This window comes from Camellia sinensis, chromosome 8 (assembly GCF_055761805.1).
Source record: "Camellia sinensis isolate YWXY chromosome 8, ASM5576180v1, whole genome shotgun sequence".
Taxonomy (NCBI): Eukaryota; Viridiplantae; Streptophyta; class Magnoliopsida; order Ericales; family Theaceae; genus Camellia; species Camellia sinensis.
In genome coordinates, this window is record NC_138968.1 from 142,651,935 (window position 1) to 142,671,145 (window position 19,211).

A 19,211-nucleotide genomic window follows, 5' to 3' on the forward strand; every position below is an offset into this window, starting at 1 on the left:
ATTGGATGATTCAGCCTGGTCATTGGCTTGTGCATAATAGGGGGTGGAATTAACAAGGCTAATTCCAAACTCAGCCACAAAAGACCTCACAATTTTTCCATCAAACACACTCCCATTATCAACAGTTATGGTTTGCGGGATGCCAAACCTATGGATTAAATCCCTGATGAACCTAATGACCTCAGTCTGGTCTACGGCCTTGTATGGCTTAGCTTCGACCCACTTGGTGAAATAATTAGTAGCCACTAAAATGAAACAATGATGCTTCGAAGAGGGTGGGTGTATTTTCCCCATCATATCCATGGCCCATCCTCTGAATGGCCAAGGCTTTACTACTGCATGCAGGTCAGTTGTGGGCACATGCCTTATTGTGCCATGCTTTTGACATTCCTGGCAACCCTTTGCATATTCTATACAGTCTTTAAGGATAGTTGGCCAATAGTAGGAATGTCTTCGAAGCAGCCATCTCATTTTTACACCAGGCTGATGAGCACCACAGATGCCTTCATGAACCTCAACCATAGCTGTTAATACTTCTTTTGGGCCTAAACATTCCAACAATAGACCATCTCCCCCTCTTTTGTAGAGATCATTGTTATATATGATGTATTGCATAGATTGTAATTTAATTCTTCTGCTGGCCTTTAAGGATGGGCCATCCAAGTACTGTATTATTGGATGCCTCCAATCTTGTTCCTGCAAATCATTATGATTGACTTCCAGGACCACATTCCTTTTATTTAAGGGTGGTATAGATTTCTGGTATGTTGTTTGGCTTATGTCCCATTGAGTACCATCCCTCCTCTTGAATTCGAAGCTTTTTGAGCCACATCATTAGCTCTATTATTCAAGAATCTTGGAACATGAGTTACATTTGCTATTTGAAATTGAGAGAGCAAATGTAATGCAACAACATAATATGGCAACATGCTTATACTTTGACATTTGAAAATCCCTTTCACTTGGTTAACCACCAATTGAGAATCTCCAAATATGTCAACTGCATGTACTTGTTATCCAATAAGAATTTTCAATCCCACTATCAAGGCTTCATATTTAGCTTGATTATTAGAACAAGTAGTTTCATCCACTCTGAAACCATATGTGGTTTCTATTCCTTGTGGTGACTTAATCACTATACCAATTCCAGTTAGGCCATTGGCTTTCGATCCATCGAACCACATTTGCCATGGCTCAACATTAACCATACCAAGTTCCATTATCTCTTGGCTCTCTGTTTGAGATGGATGGTCTGCCAAAAAATTGGCTAAAACTTGTCCTTTCACTTCCTTTTGGGAAACATATTCTAAATGAAATTCTGACAAGGCTAATACCCACTTGCCAATTCTTTCCCTCAACATAGGTCTAGATAACATATATTTAACCAAATCTGTGGTTGTAATTACCAAGACAGTTGTAGGCAAAAGATAATATCTTAATTTCATTGTAGCAAAATACAGCGCAAGGCAAAGCTTTTCTACAACTGAATATTTACATTCACAAGAATTTAAAAACCTACTAAGGTATAAACAGCTTGCTCTTTGCCTTTTTCATTGTCTTGGGCTAAGAAAGCTCCCAATGAATCTTTTGCTGCAGCTATATACAACTTCAAAGGCTTATCGCCCTTTGGCAGCATCAGCACTAGAGGGTTGGCCAAGTAGGCTTTGATCCCTTCGAAAGCAATTTGATGCTCTGCTGTCCATACAAATTCCTCTTCATCTCTTAACCTTAACAAGGAAGAAAATACTTTAGTCTTTCCTGCAGTGTTAGAAATGAACCTTCGAAGAAAATTAACCTATCCAAGGAACTTTTGTAATTCCTTCTTACTTGATGGAGGTCTGGCTTCAATGATGGCTTTGGCTTTATTCTAGTCAATCTGTATTCCTTTCTTGTGTACTACATAGCCCAAGAAATTTCCAGATGATACGCCAAAAGCACACTTAAGAGGATTAAGTTTCAACTTGAACTTTCTCATTCTTTTGAAAGCTGCTTCTAAGTGAAACAGATGCTCTTCCATGGACTGGGACTTAACTACAATATCATCAATATAACACTCTAAATATCCTCCAATGAGGTCGTGAAAGATAATGTTCATGGCTCTCTGATATGTAGCCCCAGCATTCTTCAGACCAAATGGCATTTTAACCCATTCGAAGGTGCCAATATTTCCAGGACATCTGAATGCTGTTTTGTGAACATTCTCCTCCGCAATGCAGATTTGGTTATAACCAGAGTGCCCATCCATCATTGATAAAATTTGATGCCTTGCTGAACTGTCCACCAGCAAATCTACTATAGGCATAGGATATTCATCTTTTAGAGTTGCTAGATTTAGGTTTCTAAAATCAATGCATACCCTCATTTTGCCATTCTTCTTAACTACATGCACAATATTAGATAGCCATTCAACATACCTGGCTGTCTTAATAAAGCCTGCCTTGAGTGGTCTAAGAATTTCTTCTTTAACTTTCTGAATCACTTCTGGACCTATTCTTCTTGGTTTTTGTTTGTATGGCTTGAAGTTAGGCTTCATAGGGAGTCTATGTTCCACTAATGACCTATCCAATCCTGGTAATTTATTATAAGACTATGCGAAACAATCTTTATATCTCCTCAGAATAGCCAACAACTGGTTTCTACCAAGAGTATTCAACCAAGCACTTATATAAATGGGTTGTTGTACAGAATCTTCTCCTAAATTTATTTCTTCTAAGGGGTCTTGTATCTGAGCACTTACTGGAGCTCCTTCATTGATTCCTTCTGGCTTCGAAGCAATCTCCTTGCCATGTTCTGTTCCTAGGTTCTTTGATTCAACCTCTTTACCCTCCTCCTCATAGACGAAGTTTGTCCACAAGGCTTCTTCTTCTTGTATTTCTTGGACTTTTGTTTCTATGTCCAATGCACAGTATTTATCAAGGGCCAAAACTCTGGCTTGTTACTGCTCCTGCTTGTAGCCAATTATCATGGCTTCTTTCTCTTGCTCCTGCACTTTCTGGACTATTGACTTTACGTCCAATATTGAAAACTTAATTAAAGCCAAAGACTTGGCTTTTGGTGCTTCATCTTGCTGCTTACAACCAGGCATCATTGTCATCTTTAACGACCACCTCTTCATCAGCACTCTCTTGGAATAAGTGCTTCAGGTGTGTCACTTCCTCATCAGTCGTTACTTCGGCTGAGCCATCAGATTTCATCAGTATACTGAGTGGTGTCACTCTTTCAATATACAACTTGGCTTCTGCGAAGTCTGCGTAGGCTATGAAAGGTTGAGGATCTGTATCAATTTCCTCTGTCTCCTTATTATCTAGAGCCATCATTATTTTCTGATGCAAAGAGGAAGACACACATTTGTTAGTGTGGATCCAATCTCTACCAAGTAAAGCATTGTACTTAGCATTACTGTCAATGACGAAGAACGCCGTCATGCAGTCCCTGGTTCCCACACTCAGGTTGATGGGTAGAATTCCCTGGGCCATTTGTTTGTCCCCAACAAAACCAGTAATGGTTGTACTGGTTGGGATTAACCTGGGATTCCTTTTCCCTAATTTCTTCAAGGAAGATTTTGGTAATAAGTTCACTGCTGCCCCATTATCCACTAAGACTCAGTTCAACTGTATCCTATCGAAGAAGGCCTTAATATACAAAGGCTTAACATGCTGTGTCATAGAATTCGAGGGATATTCAAAAGGCTACGAGAGGTTAATACTTACCACTTCTTCACTCTCATATTTAGTTTCCATTGGGGTAACCATTCCGGAATTATCTTGTACCATACTCACTTATGAGTCTTCACTAGAGATTGGAATTGGGTCAATTTCTTGCCCCTCTTGATTCTCATCTCCAGCTTGGAATTCATGCGGTAGTATGTGTACCATGTTCACTGACATTGAGCCAAATTGGATGGCTGGTTGTATCTGCTTCTCCTTTTGGCCACCTTGTTCAGTCACTCTAGAAGCATCCTCCATGTTGCTTTCTGGTTCTTCATCGTTTGAATGGTTTGTCACGACTGGTTTTTCAACAAGAAATGTTTGTTCAGCCATGAAGGCTTCAAACATTTCTTCCTCAGCCATTTCTTTCTTTTGGCCTAAGCCAACTTCCGTCTCTGCCTCGCTGTCACTTTCCATCAATGCCTTCTCTAATCGTGCTAAACTGGACTTCTCTCTGGCTTTTAGTTCAGAATGAACTTTAGCCAACTGTTCTCTGTTGCAACCCATTTTGCCTTGTAGAGTTGGTTTTGGAGTATGGTCTGACTTTGGATTTTTCTTTCCTTTTGTCTACACCAATGAAGAATTCTCTCCATTCTCTTTCAGGTCTCGTTGGTACTGAGTGTACCTACGCTGAATTTTTCTCCTTTGTGATCTAGAAATCACGGGGACCATATCTAGTTCCTCTGTTTTTGGGTGCTTAAGCAAGACCCAATTGTTCGGAGCCACCAAAGGAGGTTTGACGATCCTACCTTGGTTTCCAGCAACCTCTCTCTCGGTAGACACCTCCCTAGGTTTGTTCTGCATTACAAACCAGTCTGGGACCCCAGGTACCCACGAACCTACTGACCCTGCCGTGGAACTACTTCCTTCTTCCTTCGAAGCCTTCCTCGAAGCTAGCTGCAAAGGCCACTGCTTGGTCCTGACCTCATGCTTTAGGCCTAACTCCAGCCTTCGATAAAGATGTCCTCTTTCTGTCTTGCATGAGGTTGGTTTAGGGGACCAATCTCTGGCTTTGATCCCGTAAACTGACCTTCTCTCCAATCTCCTCTCAGAATGACTGCTCTCCATTCTGTAATAATTAGCTGGCCTGGATTCGTGTAAAGGCCTCTTGCCTTTGGAAAGCATCCTATCAATTGATGGTTCAACCCTCAATGTCTGCTGCCTGACACCAGATGGATATGGCCTTTTATTGTAAGCATTGGTTGGTCTAGGACGTCTCTGCACATCCTTGTAGTATTGTTTCTCATCAATCGGGAGTCCTTTTAACCATTTGTAGCTCAGTCTGCACTTAGGACACATCCTCTGCATTACAACTGCTTCTAAGGAATCATCATCCAGTGCTTCTTCCTCAAAGTCTTCCTTCTGGTGTGAGAAACCTTGTCCAATAGCTGGTAAATTTCTAGTGTCTTTCTTGATTGCTGTCTGGTTGGCCATATGCATCTACACATTGACTTCTTCCAATTCTTTTAAAGACAAGTTCTGAAAATCTAGCATAATGACATTGGCTGCCACCTCTCCAATTTCTAGAAATGGATTACTGTCGATCCCCATGGCCTTTTTAGTTTTGGCTGGGAATTTCAAACTCCCTTTTCGAATTTGTTCTTGGATCCTGTCTCAAAAAACAACACAGTTTTTAGTCGAGTGAGACCAAGAATTATGCCATTTACAATATACTTTCCCTTTAAGTTCATCAAGAGATGGAATTTTAACCCCTTTTGGTAACTTAAGGAAATTGGCCGCAAGCAAATGATCAAAGATGTCATCTGCCTTAGTTAAATCGAAAGAGTATTTCCTGTGAAGGTCTTTCTTTTTAAACTGCTGGTCAATTGTTGTATCCTTATGAATCAATGCTTCACAGATCACAGGTTCTTTCCCCACAATCTCTGCTGCATCAATCTCATAGTTAGGATCTTTGTAGTATGTCTTGTATGATGCATTATTTTGATCTTGCTCCTCTTCTAGTAATGCTTCATATCTAGATACTTTGTAAGTCAGTTCCATTAAGTCCCTGAACTCTGTTGAGTCAAACTTCTTTCGAAGCCTAAACTCTAAACCATTTTGAGCCAATCTTACGAATTCTGGCTCTGGCAAAATGACTCTACATTTATTTCGAGCCCTTTTAAATCTGGCAATAAACTGAGTAGCCTTCTCTTCAAGCCTTTGACTCAACCTTGCCAGGTCTGCCATGGAAACCTCTGGCTCCGATTGGAAGAATTGGGCATGAATGTCTCTTCCATTTGTTGCCAAGTTTGGATTGAGCCAGGTGTAAGGTTAATGTACCATACAAATACTCTCCCAGTTAGAGAGTTTGGGAACAGTCTTAGCATCATATAATCATTATTAGTGAATTCATCGCATTGAGCAGCGAACCTAGCGATGTGCTCTACTATTGACTGGTTTCCATTCCCATAAAAAAGGGCGAAATCTGGTATCCTGAAACCTCTTGGGTATTTATGTACCCTATCTACCCATTCTGGGTATGGTTTTCTGTATACAGAAGTCTGGACCCCCTGAGCCATTAGTCTACACATCTCCCTAACGATGTCAGCAATTTGGTCCCTAGGGACCATATTTTGTGCCTGCTGAACCACCGCTGGAGGAACAAACACAGGATTTGATGGACAAATTTGTGCTTGTGGTCCTCTTGGTCCATAAGGTGGCATGCTTGGGACTGGTTGTCCCTGTGGTGCAGGTTGCTGTTGGGGGTGTGGGTAACCTCTTTGAATTTGTCCTACGAAAGGACCTGCGAAAGGTGCTGGAACTGGTGTTGTGTCTCTTCCATTTGTAGGAAAACCTTCCAACCCCCCGGGTATAAATTCGAATAAGGGATTAGTGAACCCCCTTGTGCCAGGTATGGCTTCGAACATGGGATTTGGAACCATTCTTATGCCATTTTCTTGTATTGGACCAGTTCCACCAAATTGCATGGCTTCACTGTTAAGTACTGAGACATTTTGACCTACTACAGGCGTTGGAACAGGTTTGTACCAAGACTGAGGTGATGGTCTTTCATGATTCGGATTACTAGTTTGACCATTAGAATGCCCATTAACTTGCATAGGCTGTTTATCTCTAGCCAATCTTTGTTGAGGGACATTCGAAATTTCCTCCATGTGTCTTACGTTTGTTAGTTGGTGGTTATTCATTCGATCCAAAAAGGATGTTGCCCACCTTTCCATTGTGTTCATTAATTGCTGTCCCATTGCATCTATTAAGTTTCCCCATGGATTCATTGGCTGAGTAGATGGGACGGTGGATGGTCCAATTCCTTGGTCTCGTCCAATATTACGAACATGTGGTATTTGTTCTGAAGTACTGGTCTGTTCGACCATAGGTTCTGATAAAATGGGAGTTTCCACATGATGTGTTATCACATTATCCTCTCGATTAGGTATCTCTACCTCTCCTTCCACGCCTTCTTCCAAGCGTTCATTTTTTCCTTGTCTCCTACGTCTGGCCATTTTAAGATGGGTCCCACTGGGCGTGCCAAAAATTGTTGTTGGCTTTTTGGCTTTCAAAGGTTATTATTGTAATTGCGAGCGTACCAGCAAGGATCAATTAGTCCTTACAGAAATTTAATTGCCAACCAATTATCAGACGATTGTGTTTTAGTTCTCTCTCAGCCTCAATGAAGAAGACTTTTACTGGTGGCTTGATTTAGGAGAATTTAAACAGAATACCAATCAAATAAAGAAAATCTGAAGCATTTCATTAGAATGAAAAACTTACAATGATTCGAACTCAGTTTCGTAGAGGTTTACAGCGACAATTTACTTGAAACTACTCCTATGAATGAAGTGCAGTGCAGGATTTAAAGTACTGTAATGTAAAGAACAGGCTATGTAAAACTAAGTAAAGTAGAATAAGACTGATTTTTTAGATCTGAGTCCGGGGGTTTTTTCTAGGGCCTTCTCTGCTATTTATATTGCTTAAGGATGACCATCGAACTGTATTTTCAACCGTCGAATTGCTCCCCTATGATCGCTGATCATGTAGCTTCAAGATTAACTCCACTACGCCATCACTTGTAGTTAGGCTTCCCTCATAAATTTGAATTTAAATGTGAGTAACCGTTGATGCCGCATCACCTTGTATCTCTTTGTTGATCCACTGCTGCTCAGATCTCATAACAACCAATACTAACTGTCACGTGTACGATCAGGATCGAAGATTTGAATGGTCTCCCCATACTACCCTTACTTTGCCACGCGTCGAATTGTAACTGGCTTGTACAAAATATGTAGCCAACAAAACTGTAAATAGAGAATATTATGGGATGGGCTGGGCTGGGCTGGGCTGGTAATGGTGACTAGTGATGGAAAAGGGATGAGAATGGCAATGATGGCGTAATTTTCCAACGTTGGTTGGCCGGTGGTGAATAAAAAATGGTGAGTTAGGGTTAGGATTAGGGTTTGAAGAAGGAAGGAGATAAGGACATTTTTGGTATGATAAGTTGTGTATTGAGTAGAAGATGAGATTTTAAATTCATTAGGTACGTGCCTTAAGAAATAATGTACATAGAAAATATTTGGGCGTAAAAATAGAATTTCCCACTAACCACATGTAAAATTACACTTGCACCCCTAGGCATGATCGAGAGAATGAGGCATGCAGCATATGCTGTGAATTATACCATGCCATTCAGGGAAGGCGGGAAATCTCTCTCTCTCTCTCTCTCTCTCTCTCTCTCTGAAGAAGTTGAATCCAACTTCCCAATTTGCCGAATTTGTGGGTTCTTTACGCGATGACACTACCCAACCAAATTGCCTCATTGGGAATCAATCCCATTCTTCATCACAATTCTCTTTAAAATGCTCTCTTCCTCATATTCAATTCTCAATTCACTGTCCATCCAAAAAAAATTATAGTATTATATTCAATTCACTCATTTTGTCTTCTCTCTCATATACCCACAAACTTCTGAGTTACCAATGAACAATTTTGAGTGTGAATCCCAGAATGGAGAGACCCATATTTCTGCTGTGATTCTTGATTTGGATGGTACCATTTTGAACACAGGTACTTAATTCCTATCATTCTTGTCTTTCCTCTATGTATGTATTCACATATGTGTATATATATATATATATATATGTGAAACTTTGTATGGTGTTGTGTGTGCAGAGCAAACTACAAAGGGGGTTTTAGGGGAACTTTTGGCAAGATATGGGAAGGTTTTGGATAGGGAGAAGGAAGATCAGAGGTTGGGAATGACTTTCAAAGAGTCATCAGTGGCTGTTATTAAGGACTATGATCTTCCAATCACAACTGATCGTTTTAGCGAAGAAATCACACCCATGTACCAGGAAAAGTATACCTCTCTCTCTCTCTCTCAATATTGATATCATAGTAGTCAAGAATTGGAAGAAACCTAGTTTCTTGATTTTCTTTTGTCTACCTGATCGATAAAAGTTGGAATGGTGATTGAATATATGAACACCTTGTAATTAGAGTTTTTGTTAGTTTGAGGTAGTTTTACTGTCAGCTTTGCACCTTGGGTTTTGTTTTGTAGATAGTTATACATTTATGTGTAACTCTTTTTTAATCGCAAGAGTGTTTGAGGCTTCGTCCTGACTAATCCCCCATTACATGTAGTTTCCGTCTCATACTCTAGTTACTTTCTTGTTCTCTAATTATTTGTAGTTGCACACAGTAACACACTTAATTCTGCCTACTATGTTAATTAAATCCCAATGCATGTGTGTGTAAATAAACCAATATAAATAATATCTACCTTCTGTAACTTCCTTCAATGTTCATCATGCTAATGAATCAGATACATACTTCACAACTATTACATGTTTTAACCATGGACTTTGATACATTATACCTGCATATGAAATGTTTTCTTACTATGCAACTGCTTTCTTCTAGATGGGTGCATGCAAAAGCACTTCCTGGTGCTAATCGTCTTATCCAACATCTTTATAAGCATGAAGTGCCGTTTGCACTTGCTTCAAACTCTATGTGGAAAAACATCGATACAAAAATCTCTCATCAAAAAGGTTCACTTCTCTTGTCTTCTTGATATATTGATTGTTTTTCTTTCTTGAGTCTTTTTATTGATATTGTATGTCAAGTTTGATAAAGAAAATATTGTAGGTTTGGTAGTTGCGTATTATATTGTTAGTATTATCATGCTTTGACCATGGTCTGCTCTCTGTTATGTTAATCCAGGACAGAACTAAGTTAGCATGGGAACTGAATTTCAGAATACCAAATTGCACTGCTACCAACCATAAGAACCCTTTTAGGGATGTCTAATGTCTCTTCAAACAAATCTCACCCACTGTTTAGTGTATTAATTTTACTTCTTTAAACTTCTCCATTAAAAAGATCTCGTCATTTTGCTCTCCCTTTTCCATATCAGAAGAATTTTCAGAAGCAGAAAGGCCTAGGATTTGTAATAGAAAGATTAGAAGTGGGGTGTTTTATAATGTGATGAATGGTAGCTTGCTGCTACCTTGTACATGACCCGAACTGCCCTGACACCTGTTGTTTTTTCCTGCTCATGCATGAAGTTGTTTATTTCATAAATGGTTATGTACAGGTCAGCTCTATGGTGGTGGTACTGGACTTTTTTTCTTTTTTTCTTTCTTTCTATAGCTTAATAATTTAGTCAGGTTGCCAATTGCCATAAACATTGCAGTGCTGCTTTTTGTTCCAGGCTCTCACCTATTACTACCTTCTAAAAATGTATTTGTGTTATTGTTGAATGGTTGAGTATTGTTTCTGTTCCTGGTGAAATTTTAATTGAACACCATCATAACATTTAGCTAATTTAGTGCTTACATAGACTGATGATGAATTTGACTTAAAACCAAATTAAAATGTTCAAAATTTCATTCTAGTGAAAACCTTGTCTGCTAAATTTCCATTCTTGTGTGTGAAAATATCATACACTTGCGTCTTCCATCGTTAATTTTTTGTAACTAATAAACTACCGGGTGAATTATGGAATTTTTCTTACGGTCTTTCTATGTTTATCTCTTGGAACTCACACAGAAAGATGAATCAGTTTTAATTGTGAATCTTAACTTCACCCTCTTTCCCCTTCTCACTAATTTTTCTGTTTGTTAACATGTGCTATTATTTGGCTTTGTTATATGTTTTATGGTTGGTGGGCTTTTGTATGCTTAGTTTCTCCAATTAATTTTGTTTAGTCCAACTTATTTCAATAGGTTGGAGGGAATACTTTTCAGTAATTCTTGGAAGTGACCAAGTCAAATCAGGGAAACCCTCTCCAGATCTGTAAGTAAAGATATTTTAAGAAATTCCGTTGCAACATACAATAATGTGCTTGGTTTTGCATGGAAAGGGAATAACCATTCCCTACACCCCCTTTTTTTCCTTTTCAAATCATAGCATTTAAAGGACCAATTCCATTTGCTATGGTGGAGGTGTCAACGCAAATGATTGTAAAGAACTGGTACAAGGTTTTTTCTCATGTATCTAAGAAGATTTCTCTGTGTAACAAAAATGAATGATGTGGACATCCCAGTGCCAATCAAAAAAAAAAAAAAAAAGAAAGAATGATTTTGTTATAAATGTTATAAAACACAGGTGGAGTCATTCCATGTATTTGAGAGGCCTTACATAGCTTTTGACCTCAAAATTTTCCCATTTTCTCTTACAGAATATTTAACTGCTATCTTTTACAAGATGATTACTTACTTGTCATCATTAATCCTGCAAAACTTTTAATTGGCGATCAGATTTCTGGAAGCTGCAAATAAAATGGGAGTAGATGCAGTTCGCTGCCTTGTGATAGAAGATTCCATGTAAGTCAGCCTTTGTTTAAACTATATTCAATTAATCATTAGAAATAAGTTTAATTATCAATAAATGTTGCTAGTATGTTCTGTTTCATTCTCTTGGTTCTTAAAATTATTAGCATAGTATGCTGGAGTATGTCTACTGAATGTGTGTCCTGGTAAGCTCAAACCAATTAATGCCATGGTGTGCCTTTTCCAAGTAATGAATTGCATGCCTTTTGAGGACATTGTAGCATTATGTGATTTTAGTTGTGAACTAGCCAATTTTAATTTTCGTATCATCTTTCTAACATCTTAGGTACCTGCAAGTTGCAGAGTAGAAAAAGACAAAAAAAATATAAAAGTAAAAGAACAGAAACCAAAGGATATTTGCTCAATATAAGGAAACAAAAAGTGCATAAACAAAACCCCTAATAGCTTGATCTACATTGTTGGTCCCATTTCCTAATAACTGAAGTTTTGGGTACTAGTGGTGATCTAACTAACATGGCATTGAGCTTAGGATCGGGGAGGTATTGGGTTCAAATCTCTCCATTTGCATTTATTCCCCATTTGCATTCTGGTTCTCTCTATGTATGTCTCTTTGCATGTCCACATCTAAGACGGGGTTGCATGTAAAGGACAGGGTTCCACGTCAAGGGCGGTGTTAAATAACTTGATATGCATTGTTAGACTAATTTCTTAACAGCTTCAGCTTTTGGGACTATTGGTGACTTTACAGCCAAAATGTGTCGAGGTAAGTAAATTTGGTTTGTGGATGTACCCCTTTAGTTTTGGGGATTGTGATTCCTTTTCCTGATAGATAAACCATTTAGATTGTAGTTATTAAGCACTATAACTCCCATGGTGTCCATTTTGCAGCTACCGTCTAGTATACTCCTGTCACTTGGAAACATATAACTTTTTTATTTAGTAACTCTTATTATCCATATATTTCAATAGGGTTGGTGTTAAAGCAGCAAGGGCCGCTGGAATGAAGGTAGTGGCTGTTCCCTCACTTCAAAATGCAGCCAATCAGTATTACATTGCAGATTCTGTGCTTCATTCACTTCTAGAATTCCGGCCCGAGCTATGGGGTCTTCCACCATTTGAAGACTGTATATATCTTTTGAATTTATTTACCTTCTTGATCTTGACCCCACATTATCTGATTTGATGCCATCTAATTTGATGATTTCAGGGGTGGATAATGCATTGCCAATTGAACCTCTTTATTTAAAGGTTTGGTATAGCAATGGACATCTGCATCAATCTGCAGGTTTAGCCAATAACTTTTTTTTTAGTAATTTGTCAATTTTGCAATGTGCATTACACTTGAGATTGTAAGCATTTGGTTCATCGGGTTCTACCCCATGTGAACATTACATGCCATCTCACCAACATCAGATCGGATGTTACACGGTTTGCCACAATTGGAGCTTGATGCTTATAATAACAATGTGATATATGTGTTTTGATTGTATTTACTATCTATTTGTTCAGTCTCACAAGTATGTTCATTACATTGCATTAGCATTTGGTAGTAGTTCTTGATGCATGAAAATACTTGCCAACAAGTTATTGAAAAATAATTTTGAAAATCCAGATAGTGGAGAATCTGCTCTTCCTGATCAAGTTTTTGGGATCTACATTGGTTGGGCTAAATTTGACACGGATGAGATCTTCAAGGTTGTGACCAGCATTGGATGGGACCATTGCTGTACACGTAAGAGAAAAATTGTGAGTAATTTGCCCTGAACTCCCTTTCAAAGAGATCTGTTTTGAACCACTTTTTAAAGATCACTTGCATATGTCATTTCCTTTCTTCATAGCATTTCAGTGAGTCTATTTCTTTTTCCTTATAATTTGTTTACATTTCAGAATCTGAAATACTTTCCTCAACTGTTTATTTCTCATCTAAATTTGGACTTCATTCTGACTGGCAGACTTACATGCTTAAAAGCCATGGAAATCTAAATTCCATAAATGTGCTCCCTGGATTCCACTAAAGTTCATGTTAACGAATGTTCCTTCATGGGGTAGCTTATTGAGAGCTATCAAGTCATGTGTATTTCAATCCTAAGTTTTGTGAGAGAAAAGACGGGAGGATAAAAATCTCTTTTTTTCTCGTGTTTGGTTGGCTTATGGGGAGAGAAGAACATTTAATATCAATAGGGTATGGAGGGAAAGTTGAACCAAACAGGGGAAACTTACAAATTTATTTTCTTCCCTTTCCTTCTTTTTCTCATCTTTTTCCTTCTCTTTCTCTCCTACCATTTATGACATAATTGATTTCTGAAAGGAAGAAAAAAAAAAGTGTCTGCATTTATGATAACATTGGAAAAATACATAAACTTGATTATTTATGTTTATTATTATCTCTAAGCTTACTAGTATCTCTTTTGTTTATTATTTTGTCGATTTGAAAATACTGAGTGGCTAATCTCATGTTCCTTTGCAGCAAATACATCTACTTGATGTAAGCAATGAGCAAATATGTGATGGGGAGGCACAAATCGTGCTCGTTGGCTACATTCGAGAATTGAGCAATGAGGTAAATTTCTATAGAAAAATAGAAAAAGAAAATCATAAACTTACGAATGTGTTTACAGACCTGCAATGGAAGTTTTAGTACCATGATGATACCACCCCCTCAATCTGAATATCAAAACCATAACAATAAGCCTTTAATTCCTTAAATTCTTCAAACTGAAGTGCAGACATATATGTACTTCCATGTTAGTGGATCATTTATAAGCATGTGTAGTAAGTACGATGTAATTGAAAGAGGAAAAAAAAGGTGGTTGGAAGGTGTTATATTTCACAGTATCTTGTAAAAAGTTTTAGTTTATTTCAACCAGGACCATTCTTGTAACTGTACGAGAGTGTACTGATTTTGCTCAATATCAGCCAATTGAATTTTTCATGTAGTTGAGAATGAAGTGATTTTGTTGCTTGCTTATAATAAAGCCTCTTCTAAACAGAAGTATGTGTGTACATAGGAAAACAGAGTCAGTGACATTGAAATACCTGAAGAAGACAAGTCTATAGCTCGTGCATCATTGGACTTGCCTGTATTTGGCCATCATACATGTTTCTCATTCTTTTCAGAAGCTTCCTTCGAAGATGACTCTGCTGACTCTGCTGATAATGAATAAGTATGCATGAATTTCAGCATTGTTTATACTTCGATATTTCCATGTCAATTGTTCGATATTTCCCTTGTCCCTTTCATGGCAAAAATAAAATGTTGCCCCTTTTGGTTGTTATTAGTTCTCTTTTGCAATAAAAGACTGTTTTGGTTATTACATGCCTCAGTGAAGATCATTGTTTCTCAATTTCAATGTCAACGAAGACATTATTTCTATTACATAGCTTGGTGAGGTACATAGATTGAGAAAATTTTAAGTCCCCGAACTTTTTTGGAATGAAGAGGAACTTATTTTCATCCTCTCTCTCTCTCTCTCTCACACACACACACACACACACACACACACACACACAATAACAGGTGTTAATGCTAGGGGTGATCATGGTCCGGATTGGACCGGATTGGGGTAAAACCAGGACCAATCCGTTATCTACGGTTCTTGAAAAATTGAAACCAATTCAATCCGTTTAAATCATGGAACCAATCCATTTAAACACGGATTGGATCGGTTTAGGACCACGGATTCACATAATTAAATAATAAAATATATATATGACACTTTAATTTCATAAAAATATAAACATAGTACTATATGAGTTCCACAATAGTAACATGTCTTTCTATAATAGCGATATACTGTTTTAGAACGTAAACAACCATAAGAAAACTGATTCTACCATAAGTATTTAGATCATTACAAATCAAAACTAAAAACTAACCAACAAAAGTAATAAAAGAAAATATTATGTGGGTTTAGGTTTGTGCTTAGGTTATATATGGAATAAGCGAAGATATTATTCGGGAGGGTGTATAATAAAAATATAGATTATTTGTATACGGTTCGGATCGGTTTCAATCCGGAACCATGGGGTTCAATTCGGAACCAATCCGTAAACTATGGATTTTTAATTCTTCAATCCGGAACCGAATCACGGATTCAAAAAATCAATTCAAACCTATCGGATTGGACTGGATTGGATCAGATTACGGATTTTAAGGATTCCTTGCTCAGCCCTAGTTAATGCTTTTGGCTCTAATATTTTTTACTGAAACAAACGAAGCCTAGGCTTTTACTTAATTTTGGTTTTTCCTTTCCTTTTTCCCCTTCATAAATTCAAAATCCATGAACAAATGATTAAATTAGCACTACCAATTACATGATTGCAGAAATATTTTTTTTCATTTGCAATTTTGATAAATCCAAATGTATAATGAACAAATGACTAAATTAACACTAACAATTACATGATTGTAGTAATAATTTTTTCATTTGCAATTTTGATGAGTTTTCCGACAAGAATACTTTTACTCGTACAAGAAAATTTAATTTAGTTTGTCCAAATTTCATCTCATGTTTCGGAATTTAAATTTCGTTCACTGGGAACGTGTGAATAAAACATAAAATTTGATTGATTTAAATCTGTTCATTGAACCCTAATTAAAATTGTGAGTTCTATTGTTTGAACTAATTAAAATTTGTGTTTTATTTACGCACTTTGATAGTATATGAACAAAATCGGACTATATATGTTTTCTACCGTATATCTGCTTAAAAAATATTTGCGACTTATTTAAAAAAATCCCCCCAATTTGACCTACAATAATATTGCATAATAGGTGGCAACTTGTAATTTGTCACATATTCAACTATAGAGGGTCCAACTCCCTTGTCACATCATTATGTTGTCTAAAATTGTAAGTTTCTAGTGTTTTTCTTCCCTGAATCTCCCCTTTAAATAAACTATTATAGAGTTTTTGTATATGAGTTATGTTTTTATAGCATTAATTAGCACTGTTTGGATTATAAATTTAAGTATGGATTATAAATTTAAGTAGAAATTTGAAAATGGAAAGAAAGAGGTAAGGAAATTCATGTTCATGTTCCAAACAGTCTTAATCAACCTCTTTTTTTAAATCTCAATTCCACCTTTTAAATCTCAATCCCCCCAATTCCACCTTTTTTTTAAATCTCAATCCAAATTCACGTTCCAAACAGTCTTAATCAACCTCTTTCTTTTTTTTTTTTTTGTGTGGTAATAATCAATATTATGGTCATGTACCTGACAAAATAAAGCTGCCTGTTATGAAACGTTCCGTATCATTAATATTATTGTAGTTTACCCATAAACTATACAAATTGGTTCTATTAGATACAACTATCTGATATCATTACAAAGAGTAATCAAATGAAAACCTATTAATCAACGTAACCAATCTGCTGAGTCTATGTCATAACATTTTATTAAGCCACGCAGAGAGCAATAATATCTATTTTCTTTGAAAGACCACAACGATAGTATGCATTGTGACAAAATCATGTAACTCTATATAAAGCCCAAGAGCAATGCAGAATTCATTGCACCTCCCAACTCACAGCCTATCAGTCTCCTTTCCTACCTCTTATTAGCAGAAGAACCATGGATTCCAAAAACCAGCAGCTGTACCAATCCATCTTCTTTGCTTTGCTATTCATTTTGGGAACTTTGGTTTCTCAAGCTGCATCTCGTTCCCTTCAAGAGGAATCAATGTATGAGAGGCACAAGCAATGGATGACTAGGTTTGGGCGTGTCTACAAGGACACTGCTGAGAAGGAGGAGCGTTTCAAGATATTCAAGGCCAACGTGGAAATGATAGAATCTTTTAATAAAGCCTCAAACAAGCCTTACAAGCTTGGGGTTAATCAATTTGCAGATCTTACAAACGAAGAGTTCAAATTGCGCAATAGGTTCAAGAGCCATGTCTGCACCGTAGCTAAGCAACTATTCAAATATGAGAATGTGACCGCAGTACCAGCTACCATGGACTGGAGGAAGAAAGGTGCTGTAACACCTGTTAAGGACCAAGGCCAATGTGGTAAGTAATAATTTTTTTGACCACAAAGCATAAAAGAAAAATGACAATGATGTTTGTTGTTTTCTAACTCTTTTATTTGTTATCAACATTCAACATATAGGATGTTGTTGGGCATTTTCGGCTGTGGCAGCCATGGAAGGAATTAACCAATTAACAACTGGTAAGTTAATCTCGCTATCTGAACAAGAGCTAGTTGATTGTGACGTATCTGGTGAAGATCAAGGTTGTGGGGGTGGTCTTATGGATGAGGCCTTTAAATTCATTGAACAAAACAATGGCCTGACAACTGAAACAAACTATCCATACAAGGGAACTGATGACACTTGCAACAAAAACAAAGCAGCAAACCATGCAGCCAAGATAACTGGGTATGAAGATGTGCCTGCCAATAGTGAGAGTGCATTGTTGAAGGCTGTTGCAAATCAACCAATCTCTGTAGCAATTGATGCAGGTGGATCTGACTTCCAATTCTACTCGAGTGGAGTCTTTACAGGAACTTGTGGCACCCAGCTAGACCATGGCGTCACTGCCATTGGTTATGGGACTGCAACTGATGGGATGAAGTACTGGCTGGTTAAAAACTCATGGGGCACAGGATGGGGTGAACAAGGGTACATAAGGATGCAGAGAGACATTGATGCTCAGGAAGGCCTATGTGGCATTGCAATGATGGCTTCATACCCCACCGCATAAGGTTCAAAAATGAAAGTTCATACGTAGAATAATATGTATTACTGGTGTATTCTACATTTCTCAGCTCTTGGATGTTCATAGCTATTGCAAAACTTTGTGTATTTCCTATATGGAATCAATGTAAAATTAGTCTTATAAAAATTTCTTATTTTCTCGTGTTTGGTTAGCTTATAGTGTTGGAATATAGAATATTGTGTATTTAGGAGATCCCGTAATTTCTATAAATTACGGTTATTTAGGGATTTGATTTTAGGATTTAATTGTACAATTATTTAATTCCTTTTTCTTGTGTATCTTCTATTTATTACATATAGACATGGTCTCACCCAAATTAGGGTAAGCCAATTTTGTACAACTTTTTTCTTGGTATCAGAACAAAAGAAACTCTAGCCGCTCCTTCTATCACCACCGCCAGCCTCTCATCATTTTCCTAGTAGCTGACTCACCTACCCAGCCCCCTCAAACCACCCTACACCACCCGAAACCCTTTCTCTCTCCCTCGGCAATCCTTTCCAGTCATTGCCGGGATTTTTACAGCACCCGACCAGGCTTTGTCCTAATTCTGTGCAGTTCGACACCCTTCTAGGGTGGTCCGGGCTGGTTTCTAACCCTTTTAGGGTTGCTAATGTGGTAAGCAACCTGTGTGTGTTTCTTATTACTTGGGCTACCGGTTTGTTCGGTAACATTTCTTTTGTGTGACGCCGTTACTTCAGCTTCGTAATGTTTCAGAATGTCTGACTTTGTTGCACAAACCCAGAATATGGTGCCTTGTTTAGATGTTTCCCTTGTCTCCCATGTTCTGGTTCATCGGATTACCAGTATGTTGCTTAATGGTCACACTTTGCTACTTGGAGTCGGTCTATACATCCCTACCTTGGGGGTAGAGGCAAGTCTGGATGGCTTCTGGAAAACGAGACACAACCTCCCGCTGATGATTCTAAGCGGGTTCAATGGGATATTGACAATTGCACCTTACTTGGTTGGATGTTCAACTCTATGGAAGAACGCATCTACAACATGTTTATGTACTGTGATACCGTTCCTCAGTTGTGG

At 37.8% G+C, this 19,211-nt stretch overlaps 2 protein-coding genes across 2 annotated transcripts; both read left to right on the forward strand.

Annotated features, from left to right (window-relative positions):
* The first annotated feature begins 8,302 nt into the window (after positions 1-8,302).
* Positions 8,303-14,766, forward strand: LOC114279819 (bifunctional riboflavin kinase/FMN phosphatase). The gene is made up of 10 exons (XM_082883645.1): positions 8,303-8,726; positions 8,832-9,018; positions 9,582-9,712; positions 10,889-10,958; positions 11,423-11,488; positions 12,425-12,579; positions 12,663-12,740; positions 13,068-13,201; positions 13,923-14,015; positions 14,464-14,766. Exons 1-10 carry the CDS (start codon positions 8,639-8,641, stop codon positions 14,617-14,619), a joined length of 1,158 nt encoding a protein of 385 aa, XP_082739771.1. The 5' UTR covers positions 8,303-8,638; the 3' UTR covers positions 14,620-14,766.
* A 1,442-nt stretch (positions 14,767-16,208) lies between these two features.
* Positions 16,209-18,513, forward strand: LOC114279989 (senescence-specific cysteine protease SAG39). The gene is made up of 2 exons (XM_028222296.2): positions 16,209-17,465; positions 17,566-18,513. Exons 1-2 carry the CDS (start codon positions 17,030-17,032, stop codon positions 18,156-18,158), a joined length of 1,029 nt encoding a protein of 342 aa, XP_028078097.2. The 5' UTR covers positions 16,209-17,029; the 3' UTR covers positions 18,159-18,513.
* Positions 18,514-19,211: the final 698 nt, after the last annotated feature.

Coding starts and splice junctions, on each gene's coding strand:
- LOC114279819 (XM_082883645.1), top strand. CDS start 8,639: ATGAACAATTTTGAGTGTGAATCCCAGAATGGAGAGACCCATATTTCT. Junction 8,727..8,831: donor TGGTACCATTTTGAACACAG/GTACTTAATTCC, acceptor TTGTGTGTGCAG/AGCAAACTACAAAGGGGGTT. Junction 12,580..12,662: donor TCTTCCACCATTTGAAGACT/GTATATATCTTT, acceptor TGATGATTTCAG/GGGTGGATAATGCATTGCCA.
- LOC114279989 (XM_028222296.2), top strand. CDS start 17,030: ATGGATTCCAAAAACCAGCAGCTGTACCAATCCATCTTCTTTGCTTTG. Junction 17,466..17,565: donor TAAGGACCAAGGCCAATGTG/GTAAGTAATAAT, acceptor TTCAACATATAG/GATGTTGTTGGGCATTTTCG.